The sequence below is a fragment of the Chroicocephalus ridibundus genome, chromosome 15 (genome assembly GCF_963924245.1).
Source record: "Chroicocephalus ridibundus chromosome 15, bChrRid1.1, whole genome shotgun sequence".
In the NCBI taxonomy this organism is placed as follows: domain Eukaryota; kingdom Metazoa; phylum Chordata; class Aves; order Charadriiformes; family Laridae; genus Chroicocephalus; species Chroicocephalus ridibundus.
Window position 1 is genome coordinate 11,726,928 of NC_086298.1, and position 21,162 is coordinate 11,748,089.

A 21,162-nucleotide genomic window follows, 5' to 3' on the forward strand; every position below is an offset into this window, starting at 1 on the left:
GAACTTTGCAAGTTAGAGATGTCCCAGTTGGCAGCCTGTTGGTATCCAAACAAATGGTCCAGGAAAACAGCCTTAATTCTCTTAAATTATAAAGACAACAGCTGCATTTTTTGCAAATTAACATGGAGCATACAGTCAGTAAGCAGAGCCCATCTCTGCAGACCAGGGACTCTGCATAGCTGATCTGGAACAATAAATAAATAGCAGTGAGACTTGGGATCCAGAGCAGAGTGGGAAGACAGATCCCATCTGCTAAAAGGTTACAAAAAAGGATTAAGAAAAGGATGTCTTTTCATTAACATCTCCTGTTCGACAGGAAATGAAGGCCCAGTGCCTGCATCACCCACGCACTGCAGCGGGATAACCGATACATCCAGCTCCTCAAGGATCTCGCTTCAAGAATCTACTTTCTAGCTTTCCCAGGAATGGAACGTAAATCTGGAGGCTGGCAAGCAAAAAACTCCAGGCTTAACCAGCACAAAACAACCATTAAGAAGACAGAAGAAAATAAGATTTTTGCGGTTGTTAAAAGATGTCAGAGAATTCAAATGAAAGAAAGCAGAAGCAAGGTTAAAACTGCCCAGGCAGAACCACTTACTGCATCCAGCGTGACGAGCGAGGGCAGGCGCGTCCAGCCCGGCTCCAGGTGCGGAATAGCCCCTAAAGCAGTACATTGTGATTTTGAGGAGGATGACAGATTTGGACCAAAGCATGGTCCAGTGTTCAAGTTATTAAATAAAAACAACTTTTAAACGTATTTAAATCAAACTTGAGTGAATATTTGCGACCGCTGTAAAATATTTCTTCCCGCTACAACTTGTATCATGCAGTTTCGACAATCTCTCAGTGCACAGTTCCTGTGAGATGAAGATACAAGCCGATTAATAGCACAGCTACTGTTCTTATCTAAGTAAATAATGACGGGTTTGGTGCCAAGACGTAAGAGACAGAATTATTTTATTTTCCCATAGAAAAGTAGTACTGGTATCACTGACACTTATATGATAGTAGAACCACAGAAGGGGTAGCTGGGGAGGGACCTCCGGATGTCACTTAGTCCTCCCATACAAAACCAGCTGTCACCAGAGGTGTACAGAGGTTTGTGATGGAGCACTGAGCCACTCGGAAATCAAATTACTATCCTAAAAGGTCACAGAGTACGACAGAAGCAGGACCCTGAGACTTCAGCACCCAAGTCACTAACTGCAGACATGTAAACGGCATTAATACCAATCAACGCAGACAGAAAATCCGTATGAGGACCATTTGCTAAATATTTCGTAGTTACATGTCTTTTGCGTAACCTTTATAGCTATTAACTGAGATCCCAAAGGAATCAGTAGGTATTATTGTTCTTACTCAGTAGATGGGGAGGCAGTTGCAAAAAGATTAAATGACTCGAACAGACACCAGTGACTAACTGGATCAAGGCCCTCTCAGCACAGTGGCCCTGGACCCTTTTATTTGGGCTCAACAGCATGATATTCAGCCCAGAAACTGTTTCGGCGATCCTTAACGTTTTCATGAAATTCAATTTCAGCTTGGCTTCCTGTTGATTGCCAGAAGAATTGTTGTTTCCCACGGAACACCATTGTCTTCATGGTGCTTACATCACGGACCTGCATAAGGCAAGATCAAACCATTACATCCTAGCAGCCTGCAAGTTAAGTACCCACAAAATACTGGGGGCTGGCAAATCAGTCACTCGGGGAAAAGCTGCCCTACACAAAGGTCAGAATAAATACAGCAGACATCAGGAGCGCTCGTTCACGTCTACATTTACAAAACAGAGATCAGAGTCTGACCCTCCAGGATTTGTGACTGAACTTTGCATCTGGATGGAAACGTCTAAGGAGGAGATGGGTTCATACCCATGGAAACTAACCCCTTTAGGTTTCTGACTCACCAGGACGTAATTAAAATGCGTGTGGTTGCTCTCATTGCCCAGGTCAATAGATAGGGCGCGGATAGCTATGCGATGCCGCGGGGCCACGTTGATGAAGGTCCGACAAACTACTTCTTCCCTTTGATCGGGCAATTGTACAGGATTCTCTATTTCACCTTGGGGACCAAACAGCTGCTTGTCACAGTCTGAGAGGAGGAAAGGGAGCAGAAAAGAGAATGATTTAGAGAATCAGCATCTCCAAGAAAGAAATCACTTAAATTAAACACAGGCAGAAAAGTTTCTCTAAGGATTTTCATCTGGGAACCTCCAAGCATCAGCAAACACCTGCAGAGGGCTTGCCTTTAAAACAGAGGGGTAATCCACAAGTAATTCCAACAGTCCTCAAGAAGGGGCTTATTAGATGCTAAGGATGAGTCAAGGTTTCCATAGATTTCCACAGGCAGCCATGATCCGTGGAATTCTGCGGGCATTGTCACGAGCGCCTTAATCTAAAGCAATAGCAAAGCTTTCAGTAGGGTACCTTGGTAATATTTTTTAGTTGCAGTTCTGCTGTTGTACTGAAGAATGACTCCATTTCCTGGCACCAAAACGCGCTGTTTCACAATCAGTGTATTCGTTCTGGAATTTATCAGTGACAAAGGGAGCTTCCTGCAGCCTGTCCGCCACATCATTCGCCCGGAAAACAGCACTACCTCACCTGGAATGGATGAGCACCGGGACTAGAAACACTTTTACTTTAAGTAAAAGGCTGGAACCTATTTTACATAGGTCTGGAATCAAGTAATTTCTGCATCTTGTCCCTATCTTATCAAAATCCATCATGAAAACAGCCCAGTTAACTAATCTAACTGTACCGATTCCAGCAAGAGGGTATATTACAGAGAGAGTTTATAACAGGCCAAAGCAATCAGCTTCTTTAAACCCATAAACTCCTTTCATCCAATATCTATCAACAAAACAGGTAGAAACCATTATACAGGGGGAGGAAAGGCATCACCTTCATTTAGTCCTGTCTGGCAAAGACTTGCTGGGACAGAAAATCTTGTAAAATGGTTTCAGAGATTACACAGGCTTCAAAGCAGCGAGAACCATTCAGGGCACCAAAAGCACACGGGCAAATGAGCTGCAGGTTTCCCAAAAGGAAATCCCTGGGCAGTACCTGCGCTGCAGTTGAGGGAGCTCTGCAGGACGCTGACTGTGATCTCCTCCCCGAGAGGACGTCCGATGGCCACAGTGCAGTCGCTGCTCTCTACACCTGTCATGTTGATGACCCCAGTGGCGTTAAGAAAGAGGTTTCCACAGACACCTGTACAACAAGAGACAGATGAGAAGCACATCCAGAAGGAAGGAGAGTTGCTGAAACACAGTTCCCATTTCCCTACTGGCACCGTGAACAGACAAATGCCAACAGCGTGCCCACCTTCCAGGTAAAGCACAGGAAGAGTCAGCTGCTGTCCCAAGGGGTCCCAAGTCAGAAGAACTTTGGGACGCCCAGGGAAGGGAGTCATTATTCCTAGCTCAGAGAACATGGACAGCTCATGGCATGCTGGAAGCAGCAGCATGTTGTCCCCCCTAACCAGAAGTATTCCCTCCCACGCTCCTGTCCCTGAATGGCAGGAGGGTCACCACAATCCAGCTGCATGCAGTAAGCACCCATCTCTACCTTTTGGAAGTGTCCTCCTCACCTCCACTGGTCTCCTTTGCCTGTTCCTGAGTCACAGCTGGCACAGCAGACAGTGGGAGATCCAGGTCCCTGTATCTCGCCTCTTTGGCGGCTGCAGCTGCCGTCAGATGTGCGGCTGGTGTCACTGTCTGCAGTTCTGCTCCATGGGACCCGGTCCCCAGTGCCTGCTCGGGACAGGGCCCTGCCGAGCAGCCACGTACCACAATGGCCTTGGGGAAGTGCCTGCAGAAGATGGGGTTCACGTGCTTACGGGTTAGCGGGTTGAGGCAGAAATCCTGCCGGGTCTGAATGCCATTCCCACACGAAGTTGAACACTGCAGAGGAAGAAACCCACAGGCCTTTATACATGTGTTTCAGTTGGTATTTAGAAATAAATACACTTATTGGCTCAGGCATGATCTGAGGGGCTGATCTTTTGTTCACCGATGGTGTCCTATCACTTGCCCTTTCAGTGGTCTGGTTTCATCGGCTGTAAGATGGCCCGCCTCCCATGGGATCTTCCAAACTATATCTCTGAATTGCAGAACCACTTCCCAAAAATTACAAAGATAGGCATTCCAGAAGAAAACATGCCAAAGACCATTTTTAAACTGCAGCCAAAACCCGAGAAACATGGGAAGCAAACCTATGGCTTCTAAACACAGGGCAGTGGAAAGGGTGGAAAACATCCCTAGAAACAGTTTAGCATTTCTGTGGGAAGTAAACACACAAGGCAGAAGTGGTATTTCTTCACCACGTGCTTTAGGCAAGCGGACGGCTATAAGCCTGCTGCACTAGACACCAAATGCTGCATCTGAACAGGAGCAGATACCTCTGTCCACTCACTGAAGCTCCATTCATAAGAGCACATTCGGATGACACAGGGGACGCTGGTAAGGGGCTTCTCTGCCACAGGACACAAACGCTCCTCCAGCAGAATCTCCTTGCCTTGGTGAATCTGCACGCAGGTGACCAGCTGAACAGCTAAGCCAAGCCCACAGCTGGAGGAGCAGGGGCCAGATGGAGTTACCTTCCATCTGACAGAGGACATGGAGGAGAAAAATTAAGTTAGTGATGAATCCCCACCCTCTACTATCTCTCACTGTAGAAAATGCACTGCATCCTTCCCCCTTCTGCTTCTCAGCAGCTTTCTTCACCCCTCCGACTCACACGCTTTGCTGCCTATGGCACTTACAAGGCAGCCTTCGAAACAAGGCTGGAGCAGCTTTGGAGTTGGACACAAACAGAGGGCACTCACATTTTGCATAAGCCCACAGACTCCAAAAATACATTGATTCTTACTCTGCGTCCATTACAGTCTTCCCCAGGGTGACATACACAGGCTTAACTGCAAAAACAATCTTATCTCCCTCCAAAACACACACCACTGAACAGTCAGATCAGAAACCGACCCGGGGTATTTCACCCTGGGAATGGCATCCTGTAGCACACAAAGAACGTTCAGATGCCAGTGGCTTCCCAGTTCCACAGCAAATTTATCAACCCTGAGCCATATCCTAGATCACACCATACATGTTCACAGACAACAGGGCAAATGTGTCACCATCTTTTGCAGTTATGGATTTGGGGCAATATGGGATCAAGAGGTTTTCAGTTTTTCCTTGGACTCAAACTCCAAAGACTTCACTTACTTCTGCCTAAGAATATACCAGCCCAGGAAAGACTCTCAATTAATTTGCTGAGTATGGATCAGTGTTACTGTTTTTGCAGCTGGCCGTGCTTTCCAAGCAGGGGAGAGGAAGATAACATCCTCAGAGTAGCCTGACCCTTACTTTGCCGTGTCCCTGGAGACAGAGAGAGGAAGGGAAGACCTCTCACTGGTTCGTTGTCTCCTGGTAACTGCTTTACCTTGGTGGGCAGGGACTGAGATCACAGACTTCCATCCTGCTCTCCGGCTTCGGCACTGGATGACAGTTTTCTTCTTGGGTTTCTTCTTTGGTGTCAAAAGCCACACACACATACTGTAGCTGAGTCTTACCTAGAAAGCAAAGTGATCTTACTGCATGGCATGCACGCAAGGCTTGAAAATAAGCCAAGGAGTGTCAGTCACATCTGCGTGCACAAAACAAGTCAACCTTGCCCAAGCCCCAGGCACACTTATTGCACTCATCCCCCCAACTCTGAAACAAAGCAGCAGCCAGCCAGCTCCCTAAACTATTCCCTCTCTGAGACAAACTCCCTTGCCGCTTCCAGACTCAAAAAAATTGTGGGCACAGCTACACATGCACTTAGAACTGTAGGGGGAAGAGACCAGGTTCCTGAGGTTCCTAGGCACTGAGCTCACACCTACAGCCAAGTAACATTTCCCTGCAGCACTGCAGGATCTCACCTCTACCACAGGAGACGGAACACTCTCCAGCTACAGGGGTCCAGACATACACGGTCTGATTTTCCAGTTGGATATGCCCAAGTGACTCCGAAGTCTGAAGTAAGTGTGCATCTTCCTCCTCAGAACAGAGCAAAAAGACCCAGACTGACATTGGCACCTGCTTTCCACACTGGTCCCGATCTAATGAAGGCAGAGGATACTTCCAGATCAAGCCTACAAGATATTTGCTGTCACTGAAGACAGAGGCACATTTAAGCACTTTCTCCATTTTTGCAGAACATATAAGTACCACGAATAGCTAAGGACATCCAACAGCCAAACCCTGTCTAATTCACACTACCTGAAGAGAGATACCTGAGACTGGAGATGCCTAAAGCAGTATCTTCCCCACCTCTAAATGTAAACCTGGCAGTGGCTCCCCAGTACGGAATTGCACCAGTGATCCTGAGCTGAGAAGCCCTTTTCCCTGCTAGCAATCCTCCCCACCATGTCAGAACCTCTCTGTTTGCCAGTGAGGCATCTCCCAGTAGACCAGGGGTTATTTCTGTTTCTGGTTTTGTTGGACTTTGCGAGGAGAAATGAAGAAACATAGTCAACAGCTGCCCTACACAAACCACCACTATGAATTGATGAATCCAGCAGCATAAATTAAGAGGGAAATAGCTGTCTAAAATGACAGGAAGAACCTTTAACTGAGCAGACATCCTTGGTGTAAACCACCCTCCCAGACTCCAGTAATAAGGTGGTTCTTCCTACTGGTAGCCTCCTGTGGATCACAAATGGAAAGCTCCCAGTGAGACTTCCGAAATAAGCCAAGCCAATAAACTCACTTTGTCCCAGCCCAAAGGGCAGATGTTAACCACACACGGCACAACGGAGAGAGGTTTTTCTTCTGCTGGACACAAGCTGTCATCCACAGCAGTCTCCAATCCATCACGAAACTGAACACAGGTCAGATTCTGCTGGGCAACTCCAGTTCCACAGACAGCAGAGCATTCATCTACCTGAGACACCTTCCACCTAAACAGGAAGTAATTGTATCACCCTATTTCTCATCTGGATCATGGAGGTTTATTACTCATGCCACTGATCACAGAATTGGGTCATACAGAGTATTCAGCTTCTCCACTTCAAGAGCCTTATCTGGATGTGATTGAGAGGACAACTGCTGGAATTGTAAGTCCTTGCAATGACAGCTCTCTCGGGCTAAAAGCTAAGGAGCTATAATTTACAGTGTAATCACTTTTTATTAAACACTAAAATGTCTATGAGATCAATGCCTGGGCAGGTTTGGCTCTTGGTTCTCTTTCCAGACTAATTAACACAAGGGTCTCCTCCAGAGTAAGATCAAATCTTTGATGGCGCAATCTTGGAAAGAATGTGAGCAGACATCTTCTGGCCATGCCCTCAAAGTATCTTCATTCAGCAGACTACTGTAGAATATTGGAAGGACTATCTCCCGTTCATTCAGCTGACATCTCAATTACCTTATGCGACCAGGAAAGACAGAACATGGCTTGGGATCCACTAAGCCATTATAATTAGGAAGAAACTACGTCATACCTCTCCTTTTTTTTCACCTTGCGCAGTGCAAATGAGACTGCAGAGACGGGGTTAGCTGCCAGAGAAAGGACACGCGAAGCAAGAATTCAACTGAGCTTCCAGGAACACCAACCTGTACAGGCATGGCTCCATGGCACAGGGCTTGTGCCCCGAAAGGGGCTGTGGGAGCCCCAGACACCATTCATCTTCTGTTGTTTCATTCTTTGTCTGGTCAAAGCACACATGATTCACTGGTCGTGTCCCTGGGATACAAAAGGAAAAGGAAAGGAAGTCATCAACAAAGCGAACAGCTCACCTCTGTTACGCTAGGCCGATGCAGTAATATCGCTTTACTCAAATCACCTGTCTAGGAAAACGGCGTATTTGGGAATACAGACTTTCTATAAACACAGAAGCACCTTCTCTCTGGTATAACTTTTCCTCAAGAGTTCTAAAGTGACTTTCCAAGATGAACACCCCAGAAGATGAGAAGTTTGATGGATAATCCACTGCCAAAATGGAAAGACTGCTCTAAACTGGCCATTTGCTAGAACAAGCATATCAATCATAATTTGGTCCAAATTACTTCTAATGATCTTGATGTCTGACTGATGAGGGACAGGTTGCTGAAAATAAGCTCTAGCAGCGAGCCATTTTCAAATGACATTCAGTAGAACTAATCATGTAATAACATCACGGAGCCTTTGTACCCAGACAGCACCGTGCCCACGTCCTCAAAGTGATCACCAACTTCCAGAACTAGACTAGAGGTACTGGGAGAGAAACTGCAGGCTTGCATCGCCTGTGGCATGCAAAAAATGAAATATTCATAAACTACAGCTATAAACAAGATTTTTAACAATACTGAACTTAACAGGTTAAGTAGGTAAAAATCCAAACTCTAAAAAGTTACAAGTAAAGCCGTAAAGAGTCGCAGTGACTGAGCTACCCACACAGAGAGACAGGCATTCCTGAATCTCAAAGAGCGTGACCCTGAGAAGCACATGTCAAGAATCAATCAGCAACGTTATCTTTTCACTACCCTCCTGGGTTTCGAATAACCTCCATTGGTAAGGAGGGCCTGAGCATCACTTTCAGCTCTCAAGATGCCATTTCAACTTGGATCCTCAACTTTCTGTTATTTTAAGTCCCAGCTTTCATTTTCTTGTTTGTGACCGCATTAGCTGGGAAGCCCTAGAGCATTTTGAGCTCCTTACTTCAGGGTTTCAGCCATCAGTTCACCTGGGGAACCTGCTGGAGAAAAGCTCTCCAGACATAACCAGTCCTATAGATTGACTTCCGTAAGTATTCATTAATGCATTTTCTAAATCCTTGTCACAAAAATCTTGCAAGGCTTGCCAGTGTCATCTGTACTGTCTGGTAAACAAGATGTCAGGCTGTCTACCAGAGTGATCTGTTACAATCTGCATTATGATTTCTTCAGGGAGACAGAAAGGATTAGCCACAGCACAGGAATAGAATTCTAAGAAGGAAGTTTCATAATTAGCTCTGAGGCTTTAGTCAGACACTAGATACCACTCTGGTCTGAGACTTTTGATGTTTAGCCAACTTCAAATTACAGTCTTCAATAACTTCGAAAGATCTGAGAAAATTATTTAGTCTTAAAACCAAAAGTTTGGTTAAAACCTATTTAAAAATCCTCTTCACAATCAAACATTTTCACTATCATTTTGATGATTCGTCTCATTTGCTGACTTGCTAATTCAATTCAAAAGCTGTACCACTCTCTTCTTTGGTTCAGTTTAACACTGGCAACTGCAGCTCACTTTCTGCAATTTGCTTTTAAGTTCAGTTCAGTTGTTTAATAAGTTCTAACGAAGTGTCTATCACTGATGTCACTTTTCTTTCAGTCGGGAAGAAAGAAACGGCTCTCTCCACGAGAGCCCATGGAGTAAGATCTAGGTGACTACCAGCCAGCCAAACTAGAAGTCTGCCCTACTTTTACTCCGTAAAAAGTAAAGATTGAGTACTGCTGTCTCACCTTCCCCACAGGTCACTGAACATGGCCCCTGCTGAGGAATCCACATATAAGTCAGATTCTCTTTGGGGACAAAATAGCTGAAGGTGATGTCTGGGTTGGTGGCATTGCCATATTCTTTTGCATACGTTCGATAGACCTGGTGAAAGAAAAAGTTGTGGTCAATGCACCAATCAACTCAGACTTACTTCTCAGGATGGAGACAGGAGAAAGTAGTCCCCCTTTTCCATCCAATCCTGAGCCTCAATACTATGACTCTCAGTTCTTGCCAGATGCAGTCAGGGCACTCACTCTGTGAATTCTGTGGACGGGACACTGAAAAAAAGAGCAGCCCAAGTAAAAGGTTTAACTCGGCCTGCTTCTCCCCACACAACCATCCGCCAGACCTGCAGAAAGCCTACAGGCAGCCAATCCTCAACCTTTCCCAAGAAGAGCAACGCCATCACTCTTAGTTAGCACCACCTCCGCTGGCCTTGGACATGACGCGTACTACACCTCGATTCTGCACCGCAGCAGAGCTACACAAACTCAGCCCGGCCAGTTCTGACTGACCCCTTTCCAACTCTGCTATTCTAATTTACCTGTATTTCAATTTCTTCTTGTGTCGGTCCATCCACATGGACTTCCTCCAGGCTTGGCAGGTTGTCCTTGGTGAGAAGCACTTTGTATTTGATCTGGCTGTCCTCCAGAACTGACGGATAGGTGACATTCAGCGATATTTTTCCTTTTCCAGCAACCACATATACTCCTTTAACCTTCACAGCTAGAGGAGCAAAAGTAACAGTGAGGTTAAGGATCGCCTCGTGCTGGCAACTACAGACTGCCCATTTGCTAAAAACCAGTTTGATCTAAGTCGGGCTTCCCAAAGAGCATGGCTTCTACCACTTCTCACTGAGAAGTGACAAGTTGAGAAGAAACAAGTGACTGAGAAGAAACAAGTTGTGTCATCGAGAACTTTCCTCCTGAATTCCATTTTCGTGTTTTTACAGGTTTTTTTCAGCCCTGCCTGTAAGTCCCTCCTCTCCTTTTCATCCAACTCACCCAAATGCGTGAAGAGCGGTCTCCGATTGGTAACATGGACCAAGGTGGTATTATAAGGCAGGGAGAGAAATGTAACGTACTCTGGAAGGATGGAAAGAAAGAAGATATGGTTGCCTTCCATTACTGTACCTCTGTTAAAAAGGCTGGGGATTACCGATCAACCCCTCTTTACCTTACTAGCATGCCATCCATTGGAGGACAAGCCTTGCAGGCAGCACTGGTTTAATTGCAGACAGGGGTTATATAACTAATGTAAAAAAAATAAGGATACAACAGCGATGGCCAGCAGGCGAAATTCACACTCACCTTAGCTCTATCAGCTTGGCTTGAACACAGGGCTGGTGAACACAGCAAACAAAACTGAACTGAATTCTGCGTCCCGTTCTCATTTTTCTTTTGTTCTTTTTATGTTCTCTGCTAATATCTGTATGTGTTACTGCAAGAGCCAGATCAGTTACCAAATGGATGTTTAACATCTCATGAAGCATCTGATACAGCTTCCAGCTCCCAGTACTTTGCTGGATTTCCCAGACGGCCACATTTCTGGTCCATGTCCAGGGAAGAACTATGACCAAAAAAGTCCCTCTGCCTACACAACAGCTACCTCCCTGCTGCAGATCTTAGCTGTCTTCTCTGTTGACTCCCCAAACTCCACCACCATATCCTCCATAAAATAAAATCAAGCAGAACCAGAAACAAGAAGTCACATACAGAAGATTATGAACACTGAACATTAACACAAGTATGTATCCTACAAACAGCACCATGACATTGTGCCTGAGGGTAAGGACTACACACCTTTAGCTTTTCCTTCTGTGTAAGATCCACTCACTTTGGTGCAAGTGGTATTATCACCCCCACACACCTTGCAAGAGTCCATTATTTTCTTGGAGTCCATCTGGCCATCACACCCGAAAGCCTGAGCAAAGGGGAGAGTTTGTCAAGATTTGCCTATTCTGAGAAGAAAATAAGTGAATGAAAGCAACATTGCCTGAATTCCTGAAACTGCCTTTTTCATTTGTAATTCGAGTTTAAGAAGCCAACACGGACAGAGATTCATTTGTGCCTAGATCTACCGCTGTACAGCAGTATGCAAGGCCAGGGACTGGAAAGTCTTAGCTGAGAGCACAAGTTTCATTAATTGTGTGACATTTTCCTTCCCATATGAAGTAGCCCAGAAAGATTTCTCCTGTGGCCTAAAACAAAGGCTCTGCACTCCCTCTCTTCTATGAACTCTTTCTGGAGGTGCAGGGGGGGAAAAAAAGCCCAGGAGAACTGTAAACATGAATGGCAGGTTCTAAAGGAATCATTAGCTCCCCAACCCGCAAACCCAAATCTAGCTCACATCCTCCAGCCTGGCCTTCAATCCCACGGAGCTCAGAAAAGAGATTCTACCCTCATTCCCATGAACAAGACTAATTTACACAAAGCTACAGGAGGATCTCAGCAGGCTTAGCAGCAGAACACGTGCAACTGCTGAATTTATGCTAGAGGAACGGATCCCAAGCTTTGGATGCTGCCGTAACATACATATTTATCACTGTCGCCAATAGAACAGCAGAAATCAGAATAGATTATGCCTACACCCTCTGCTGTTCATTAGGTGGAAACGCATTACGAAACATTGTGAACACGAGGATAATGAGAAAAACATAAAACGTTAAAAGTGTATTCTGGGAATGTAAAGAAACAACAGAAAACATACAACCAGGGCAGCATCGAGCAGTTACTAAAATGCAGACAGCGCGGGGGAGTTATGTTCAAGTTCATCATGAAAGAATGCCTTTCTCATGTCCAATCCAGAGGGGGGAAAAGTTAACTTCAGTTTTGATTAGCGATACCGCAACAATCAATTTGTTGACTTACGATTCCCAGGTTTTACTCCTCATTTTGCCACTGACCTGTATGTTCCAATCATGTAACTTTTCTCCAACAGGGTCGGCATTTTATAGGGTTATTTATACCACGCAAACTGAACAGCTAATGAAGTATCCTCAACCACTGCACAAACCAATTGCTTCTGGGATTAAAGATGAATAGCCTTACGTACTTACTGCATAATTAGCAGAATGCCTTATCTAGAGGGCATTGGATGCACAGATAGAAGAGTAGATTGTTAGAGTCCATCCAATAAGCTAAGAACAAAACTCTCTTCATTTAAGAAGAGCTCGATCTGTTGTTTGGGACACTGGGGTTTTTTCCCCTGCTCCTAGTAAACTGACCCCTTTGGTGCAGATTACACCTCAGAGGTTCACGGGGATTCCCCAGTCACTTACTCTGCAGCTTCCCATTACACACAGACTGAAAGCCCCACGGTGCTCAGAGTCATCCTGCTCGCATCTGGTTCCATCTACGAAACTGTCTTCGCGGCTTACCATGAATTCGTTTCCAAGGGCCCTGCACATGTGCTTGCACAGCATGTCCCCTAGAGGAGGCAGACAGAAGAAAGGAGTCACTCTTCCACAAAGGCACGTGGCTGACCATCAAGTAACGGAAAGGGTATCCAGGTTCCACGGGAAAACTAAAACAATCAACGAAACGCCCTTTTGACTTCACAGTACGGACAGGTCCGTGAGCGCTCCCCTTCACAAAGAAACCACAGTTTCTCAGTCTTTCCTTACCTTTGGCAAAGCCAACAGCAGAAGCCCAGGTATAAAAGGATGGTGCTTCTACAGTGAGATACAGTGGCTTTAGATTTGTTGCTGCACATTGTTCATCCATGAAGTCCTGCTGGGTCATCAAACAGGCCTACATCCCCGAGAGAATCGTATGGGTAACGAAAGGAAGTGACTGAGCACAGAATCCCAAACAGCATTTTACCCACTAGCTAAGGGCAGAGAGCTGGTAAGTAAAACACCAAAACAACTGCAAATAAAGAAAACCTCTTCAAAGGGAGGCTGCGGGATATGCAGAGAATTGTGTTTGGAAGCTGATATCTTTGCTATTTATACAAAATAAACGGATAAGAAAAACAGGAACAATATAAGAATGTCCCTCTGAAGAAAACTATCATTAAGTGAGTCACTGTTTTCTCAGTGTCTCTCCTGCTATGAAGGCATAGAAAAAACGCTTGATTACATGTGAACAATGCCATTAAATAATACTGCTGTCTTCAGACACAGTGGAACAAATATCCCTCCTGTTGTCAGACAGCTGGCGGCTGTAATACAAATCTTTAGTCCTCCTTCCCACAGCAATCAGCTGTGAGAAGTAAGTCCCAAAACCATACAGCTCTCAAAGGGTCAAATGGCATTAAGAAAAAAGCTTAGAAGATGCAATCAGCTCCATTACCTGAGTATTGCACATCTCCACTTGGATGCTGGTGCCACGGCATTCCTGTCCCCCAAAAGCAGGCCTGGAAATGACAGGAAAAGTACTCCTCAATAGAGGCGGGTTTGTCCCAAGCAAAGAGCAAGACTCAGACCCTGTGGCCCTGAGTCGGCCAAGAGGCACTGCAAACGCCCAGCTCCCCGCCTCGTACCTGGGGTTGTTACAGAACCGCTGCCTTATCACGACTCCACCTCCGCAGCTGCGAGAGCAGGAGGAGAAGGGGCTCCAGCCAGACCACTGCCCATGGACTACAGCCATTGGGTTCAGTTCTTCCAGAGAGCTGCACTGTCCCTTGGAGCACCACTAAGACCAAGAATATACAAAATCGGCAGCAGCACCACAGTGAAGCCAGCAGGGCTGGCTGGGATCCACAAGGGTGACACAACTCCCCATCTTTTTGCAGTTGCTGTTAACAGAATCGCAAGATGAATGAGGCACCTTCTCTCAAAAGGCTAGAAGAGTCTCCTTCCTAATTACAGTCTAACGTGAGGTTGGGATTAAAACAACGACCTGAGAGGCCATTTCAAGTAGAAAGCAAAGCCCTGGAGGAGAGCTCAGATGTGAGGCTATAGACCCGCAAAGTAACTCCAGAGATACAGACAAGGTGGAAACAGCAAGATCGGCTGGTACTAGTTTGTGACCGGAGTGCCCGGCCTTAGCTCCCTGGCCAAGGCAGGGAGTGCCACGTACCTTCCAGCCACCACCAATGTCTTGCTCTCTAATGAGCTCCACAGCACCCACACCCACTTCTGACCATCAGATCAGCAGCCTCCTTACCTTATTGATTCCACACTCAGTACCATCCAAGAGGGGGACAAGAAGCCGAGTACAGCTGGATTTGTCTCCTGGTTGTACATGGCATGAGAGAACTTCACATATGTCCTGGTGCGACAAGAAAATCAGGGAGTTCGGGGAGTCACTCAGGCTCATCAACACAGCAGTCCCAAAAGCTGCTCCGTTTAAATGGTGCCTGTCCCAGATGTTTGGTTTCCCACAGCTACCCAACAAAGCAAGCAAGTTCCTCCATTTCTCCTGCTATTGGGCGAAAGTTGTGGGCATGTCAAAAGACCATCACTGCCAGCTGTAATACTAGGAGATGATCAACTGAAGCAATTAAATTTTCACCCACCTTAGTGCTTCCTCATTAACAAAACATGTCCAGATGGCAGCTATTAGCCATGCTGCATTGCTCAGACATGGGGACTTGGGCAGTGGCAGGGAAGCTGAAGGAATTCCATGAACAAAAGCTCCCTAAGACAGGGCCCTGAGTCGGTGTACCCAGCACTAGTGCCACCAGGCCCCTGTTCGGACAGAAGGCTCTGGGCACTGTGCAAACCTTAAAGGAGACTTATGTGGATGAAGGAGTTGATGGAGAGAGGGAAGCATTTTAAAATCCTTTCAAAGGTTTGTTTTTTGCCAAGAAATCTGTGTCAGGAAAGCACCTTCCATCCCTTTACAGTAAAAACATTCCCAGCTCCCTCTTCCTGAATCTCAGTTCCAGAACATTTCCCTGCTGCCCCTAGCAAGACAGACCAACTTTCTACCTACAACATTGCTGTCAGCAAAGGTGCATGCTGTGGCAACACTCCCAAAGGCTATTTTACATTGCTCATCTGCTCCATAGTACAAGCCAGGCTTCCATCCAGGGATGCTGCTGTCCATGTCCGGCAGGTCATTTAAGCAGTTTGTTTGGCCTGTGCTGATAGAAACATAAGAAATATCACTTTCCCAGCTGTGGGCAGTAAGGACAATGACATGTTTGCAAACTTGTGCTGAGTTTCATTCTGGGAGTTGGCTGTTGCTTTCCCAGACAACACATGCTTACTGTGGGCTGTGATGGATTTAGCTGCAGCAGCTGCCTGGAGATGCTCACAGTTCCCTGCTGCTGAAGTTAAAACAGAAACTCATGCCTGTTCCTCACCCAGCCAGCTCACAGCCCGCAATGCGTGTTTAAACCTAGATGCTCTGACATTTTAAATAAAATTTCCAGGCTGAGCTAGTGTCTGAGAAGTCCAACACAGCACAGGCATGTTACTCTGTGATTTCCAGTTACTTGAAGCAAAAACTGAGTTTAACCTCAGCAACAGACACAAGTGATAAGAAATAAACAAACCCCAAGTTTTTCACAGTTCCTCATTTTCCAAGACTGTCCTATTTTATTGCCTTTCCCTGCTCTCTCCTAAGCCCCCAGCACAGGGAACCTCTCCCACAGGGGCGCACAGAACTGGACCATTCCCCTACCTGACAAAGGCCAGGAACTCTTCTCGGCTGCACTGTGACCAGGAGAGGTCGATGCTGTTGTGGTTTCCTGCTGAACCCATGATGTAACCGCTGCTGCTGCACCCATTCCCCTCGCCATCGTGGGGAATTCCAAGACTGTAACAGAAGCAGCACAGTGCCCTGAGAAGAAACCCAGAGGCCGGGGTCCCTCAGAGCCTCTTTTCTCTAAGCAAGGGCTGAGCCCCTTCTGCAGCCTTCCCTTCTACCGTTGTCACAAAGGTTTTCTCTCCTCTTTGCAGTTTCTAATTGTCATAGAGCATGCAAGAATGCAAGAAATGCAAGGAACTCTTTCCAAAAGTTTTGCATAATCTATGGAAAGCCCCCTGTTATGTCACGAGATCCTTTAAACTGGGGAATGTTTTTACCCGAGTAAAACATAATGGGCTGCTCTGGGGCTTTCTTACTGACCTGTGCCCAATCTCATGGGCTATGGTGACTCCAAGGTCAAAGCCAGTGTCCTGGGTAATAACACAGCTCCAGAAGGAGGAGCAGACTCCACCTAACTGAGTCACTCCACGTAGCTCCTTGTTCCCATCAGGTAACTCCAAGTCAAACCTAACATAAGTGAGACAGATAACAGAAGAAAACGCAAAGAACCACTGCAGCTAATAAAGTCAGGTCCAGACGTTCAACTGAATTTATTTGCACTTTCCTGACCTAACTTTGCCAGCTACCTAACATGTCTTTTGCCACACGGAGCTCCCTGGGGTAAGACTGTAGCAGTAGGGTCCCATGAGTGCCCACTATTCAAAATTTGTGGTGATTCTACATTAAAAAATCCCCATCACCCAGACAAGCAGAACGGAATAAAATGACCTAATCCTATTTGCAAAAGACAGAGCAGTATCATCATCTCTTTGAAGAAAGAGCACCAAAACAAAGCCATTACACTCATAAAAGTTTGCCTTCGATAAATTTAGCCAAGGCAATTTAAAGCAAGGAGCCTGCAAGTCAGACAAAATGTCTGAGTCAGAGTAGCATTAGAATCTTCCATAGAAAATACCAATGGGTTTTCACTTCCAGTTACTGTTCGCTTCTCTGCCCACAAAAAGCTGCAGTGGGTTTGGCTGTGCTGCTCTGGAAGCACACAACGTCCGCTCAAGTCTGGCTGGTCAGAGCTTGGGGAATAGTCCTGTTCCTTCCGAAACTGAAGAAACCGCACCTCTGACTAACTGCGTTACACTAAGGACAGGAGAATGAACCCCAAACAGGAGAATCAACCCATTTCCAAAGACTCTGTGATACCCAACTGCTGGAAGACCCAGTACAAATCATTGTCACTGCGCTAACAGCTGGACACCATCAGCCCTGTCTCCGGTCCCCTCCCAGGGCAGGGCAGCTTCGGTACCTGGTGACGTAGAGGACAATGTCAGCGTGCTGGGGGTCAGAGTCATTCTGGGGGTTGACCTTCTTGCTCCACTCACAAACACTGATCAGCGAGGAGGTGACATTTGTTGTGATGTTTACCTCTGCCTAGAAGGAAGGCACATGTTTGCGCATTTCATCCAGCTTTTAGCAACCCCTTAGACAACACTTGAACAGAGGCCTCCCTGCTCACCTCTGGTTCTCTCAAAACAAGCATTTGCATCAGATGAACCCTGAAATGAGCACCCAGCGAGGCATCTCTCAGCAGCTCTGCCCCCTGTTAAGAGACAGAAAGGATTCAATAAAGAAGGCACCTCGGTGACCCCCACTACCTGTTCCCAGTAACAGGGCTACATTCACGCCAAAGGTGACACACCTGGTAACCACAAGGGGCAACTGTAAAATCACTGGCAAGTACAACATTAAAGTATGCACTACAAATGTAAATAAATCTGTCAACAGATGAGAACTGTTGATACACTTGTCAGATACACTGAAGCGGAGAGAAAAATCTGCATGGAAAACAGTTTCATAGAGTAGGAGAGTGTATGCTAAAGACTTTTTTGCAATACACACACAGAGAATGCATAAACAAATTCTTAATAATAGCAAAGGGAGACAGAGAAATTCTGTGACAGAAATAAAACATTGACATGTAAAACGTAAGATTAATTCAGTGGATCTGAAAAGGTACAGGGACTGGATCAAGGAAGGCTCTGGTGATAAAACTCTTGCTGCTGGATCTGGCATGTAAGAATATTAGTAATGCAACAAAGAGCTACGTTTTCTACATGGGCTTTAAGGCTACAACCCCAAAGCTTCTAACAACCACTTTACCTCGTGCAGCTCCTTGTACAAGGGAAAGCCTGCCAGGCAGTGCCAGAGGGGAACACCCTGCACATAAGCAGCGCTTGGTACTAGCAGCAGGTAACCACAAACACCTCTGAAAGGGCAGAGAGGCCCGTCTGCCCCTGACACAGCCTGTGAGCTCTCACACTGGGACAGCAACCCAAACAGAAAGCTACTCACAATGTTCAAGTTGGTGAGAATATATCGCTCTGTGTCCTCTTTGTGGTACAAGTAAACATCTGGACCTGCTACGACCATCAGCTCCAGATGTTTGACAGCTCCCTCAGCCCTCTTCTGCAGGCGAGACGGAAACCGCCCTGCTGAACAGCACAAAGGGACACAGAGTTTAAAATGCAAGACAACATAAAAGGTCCTACAGATCCATTCCCTTTTCCTGAAAGACTGGAATAATCCAGCTGGAAGACAGCTCCTCCAGTTGCTTGCTCAGGTTTCCCACTACTCTTGGTTTCTTTTGCCTGCCAGCATCCTTAATAACACACCTATGATACCAAAATAGCAAATACCTAAATGAAAACACACCAGTTACACCTCAGTGAGGAGAGAAACATATTTAAGTATACTCATATATTTGCAGATACAAATTTTTCCTTTGAGCCCATGCAAGCAACCCCATTACCAGGAGATAGCTTTTCCAAGCAGAACAAGCCGGGCTTCCTCTCCACGTACATTACCTCTTGCTGTATTTGTCTCTCTTGCCGCACTTCTGAAGACAACGTGGGGTCTGGAGAAGCTGAGGTCCTTCAGCAGGGCCATATGTTTGCTTCTGACAGGCCTGATATGAATCTTTTCCTCATCTGCAACAACGACTCCTTGCTAAAGGAGATGAAATTCCATCTCTGAGTTATTCCAAAGACATTTGCTATCAATGGACAATCGTGTGCCATATCCTTCCTGTTTCTCCTTTGCAATGCTCAGATTTATTAAACGCATGGTTCACACATGTTTAGTGCATCAAGCTGCAAACCTACAAAGGTTATGCACGCTTGTAAGAATAAGTTTAGTCCATACTCACCAACTGCCCTTCACAGTAAGTGACTCTACACTTGGCCCCGGGAGGTTGCAGTGGGTCTCCACCTGCAAAGCAGCTTCCTGAGAAGCGCTTCAGTAAGCTAAAGGAAGAGTTCACCACTTGACTGCTCACAAAAGAAGAGGAAAGGAGGGCATGGTCCTCTCGAAATTCAAAGGCATAGAGTTCCCCCCAGGCCTCAAGGGAGCAATGTTGAATCCGACAGGACATCAGCCCAATCTGTTCTTCTTTACAAGGACAAGTTGGCTCAGCAAAAACAAACTCAGGCACTGAAAGAAATGAAGCAAGACCAGAACAAGGGGAACAGTTATGAGAAACAATGATACACAGAAAACAAATGCAATGATCTATCTCCCCAGGAAAAAATACTCTCCAAATGACAACTGTGGCCTTTCAGGATCATCATCAACATCGATCAGGTCAACAAAGAACTTCTATGCTTTCATGTATTCCAAAACGAGGGTAATCTGCTTGGGAACAAATAACAGCTTTGAAACTGGCTCCTGATTTATTGGCGCTTTTCCTCTCTCGATAAGGAGAACAGTTCACTTAACAAAGGCTGAGACAGTTTCACTTCCTCAGACGTTAAGTATTACTGAGTGAGAATTATCATAATCCAGACAGAGACACTGGGATGAGCACTTGGTGAACACACAAGTAGACAACATTCTTGCTTTCAGGATTTGAGAATTTAAAATGCATCTTTATTCTGAACTACCATCAACCCAGACCCAGAATATTAGTCTTTCCATGTGTTTATTTAAAAAAAAAAAAATTATCAAGTGCACTTAAAGCTATTCTTAGTCTAAAGCTACCCCCTCAGCAGACCTGAATATGTTAATCTCATAGAAAAATACCAATACAGAGAACGAGGACCGCAGGAGAAATGTGCAAAAAGATTTATCATACCTCCTTGGCAGACTTTAAATACTGACCCAGTTCTTCAACTGCTTTCATGCCGAAACATGGATTGCCTCCCTGAGTAATGTGACTCAGAAATGCTAAATGCTTGTCAGATCTGGGTTCATTAATAAATGTTCTTAGCATTATCAAATGTACAGGATTAGAAATAAACTGACAGATGCGTTCCAAAATCAAGGAAGGAGCCCTGCATACCATCAGACACTGAGCTGGTTCCAAAATAAGAGAAAACATCTTCTGCATCCAAAGCGCTGAGAAATTTCTGCAAGAAGAAGAAGAATAGCTTTACGTTTTTTTAGGAAAAACAAATGGATACAAGACTATCGCTTAACTGAACCTAACCTGGAAGGAACGCCAGCAAACAACAAGTACCGATGCCAAGTTCTCATGGCTTTATTTTGCGCTAAGCATGGGCTGCGCAACAGCCACCCAGAGGAAACAGCTTTATCTTCTTGATTAGTGAGGTTTGATGGATTTTGGCTTAGAACACACTGTGTTGTCTCTTTTCTTTTTTTTTTTTTTTTTTCCTAGAAATACAAAAGGCTTCCTGGAAACTGAGTTTTCTGGAGGTCAGACTCACCTCTTGGAAAGCTGACGGCCAGCAGAACCCCAAGGGGAGCATCACGAGCGCCCGGATCGTCAAGCTGACGACGATCATGCTGGAGGAGTCTCGCCCAGCGCCGGCCCAGGGGTGATGAAGGCGATGTTTGGCCCACGGCATCACGTGGAGCGGAAGGGAAAAGGGTGCAGGGTTTAAACAAACAGGGGAGCTGATCCTCTGCAGAGAGGGGCAGCCGGGGGGGGAACGGCCTGTGAAGAACACAGGAACAGCTGGAAGGAAGGGAGGCTTTGCGCAATGTTTGCAACT

General features: G+C 45.9%; 1 protein-coding gene across 4 annotated transcripts; it reads right to left on the reverse strand.

The window, feature by feature from the left end:
- Positions 1-925: 925 nt before the first annotated feature.
- On the reverse strand, positions 926-21,161 carry ADAMTS13 (ADAM metallopeptidase with thrombospondin type 1 motif 13). 4 transcript variants are annotated; one of them, XM_063352914.1, is made up of 29 exons: positions 20,875-21,161; positions 20,490-20,556; positions 19,359-19,642; positions 19,018-19,159; positions 18,506-18,642; positions 17,670-17,753; positions 17,460-17,584; positions 16,520-16,666; positions 16,073-16,207; positions 15,380-15,530; positions 14,609-14,713; positions 13,983-14,134; positions 13,793-13,856; positions 13,123-13,249; positions 12,778-12,926; positions 11,300-11,420; positions 10,502-10,582; positions 10,042-10,223; positions 9,464-9,599; positions 7,595-7,724; positions 6,750-6,939; positions 5,920-6,037; positions 5,439-5,568; positions 4,402-4,606; positions 3,592-3,904; positions 3,066-3,212; positions 2,427-2,603; positions 1,907-2,091; positions 926-1,619 (listed from the first exon to the last, which is right to left on the reverse strand). In XM_063352914.1, the coding sequence occupies exons 1-29, from the start codon at positions 21,013-21,015 to the stop codon at positions 1,461-1,463; spliced, it is 4,284 nt and encodes a 1,427-aa protein (XP_063208984.1). In that variant the 5' UTR covers positions 21,016-21,161; the 3' UTR covers positions 926-1,460. The 4 variants fall into 4 exon arrangements, with proteins under 4 accessions (XP_063208984.1, XP_063208985.1, XP_063208983.1 ...); XM_063352915.1 differs by having other exon boundaries at positions 5,920-6,034; positions 18,506-18,645; XM_063352913.1 differs by having other exon boundaries at positions 18,506-18,645.
- Between the last annotated feature and the right edge of the window lies 1 nt (position 21,162).

What these genes read in the sequence shown, in the direction of transcription:
- ADAMTS13 (XM_063352913.1), bottom strand. Translation starts at nt 21,015, where the DNA reads ATGCCGTGGGCCAAACATCGCCTTCATCACCCCTGGGCCGGCGCTGGG. An exon ending in GCCCATGAGATTGGGCACAG is followed by an intron (nt 16,208 to 16,519) that starts GTCAGTAAGAAA and finishes CTTCTGTTACAG; the next exon opens with TCTTGGAATTCCCCACGATG. An exon ending in GCCCTTTGGGCTGGGACAAA is followed by an intron (nt 6,038 to 6,749) that starts GTGAGTTTATTG and finishes CTCTGTTCTGAG; the next exon opens with GAGGAAGATGCACACTTACT.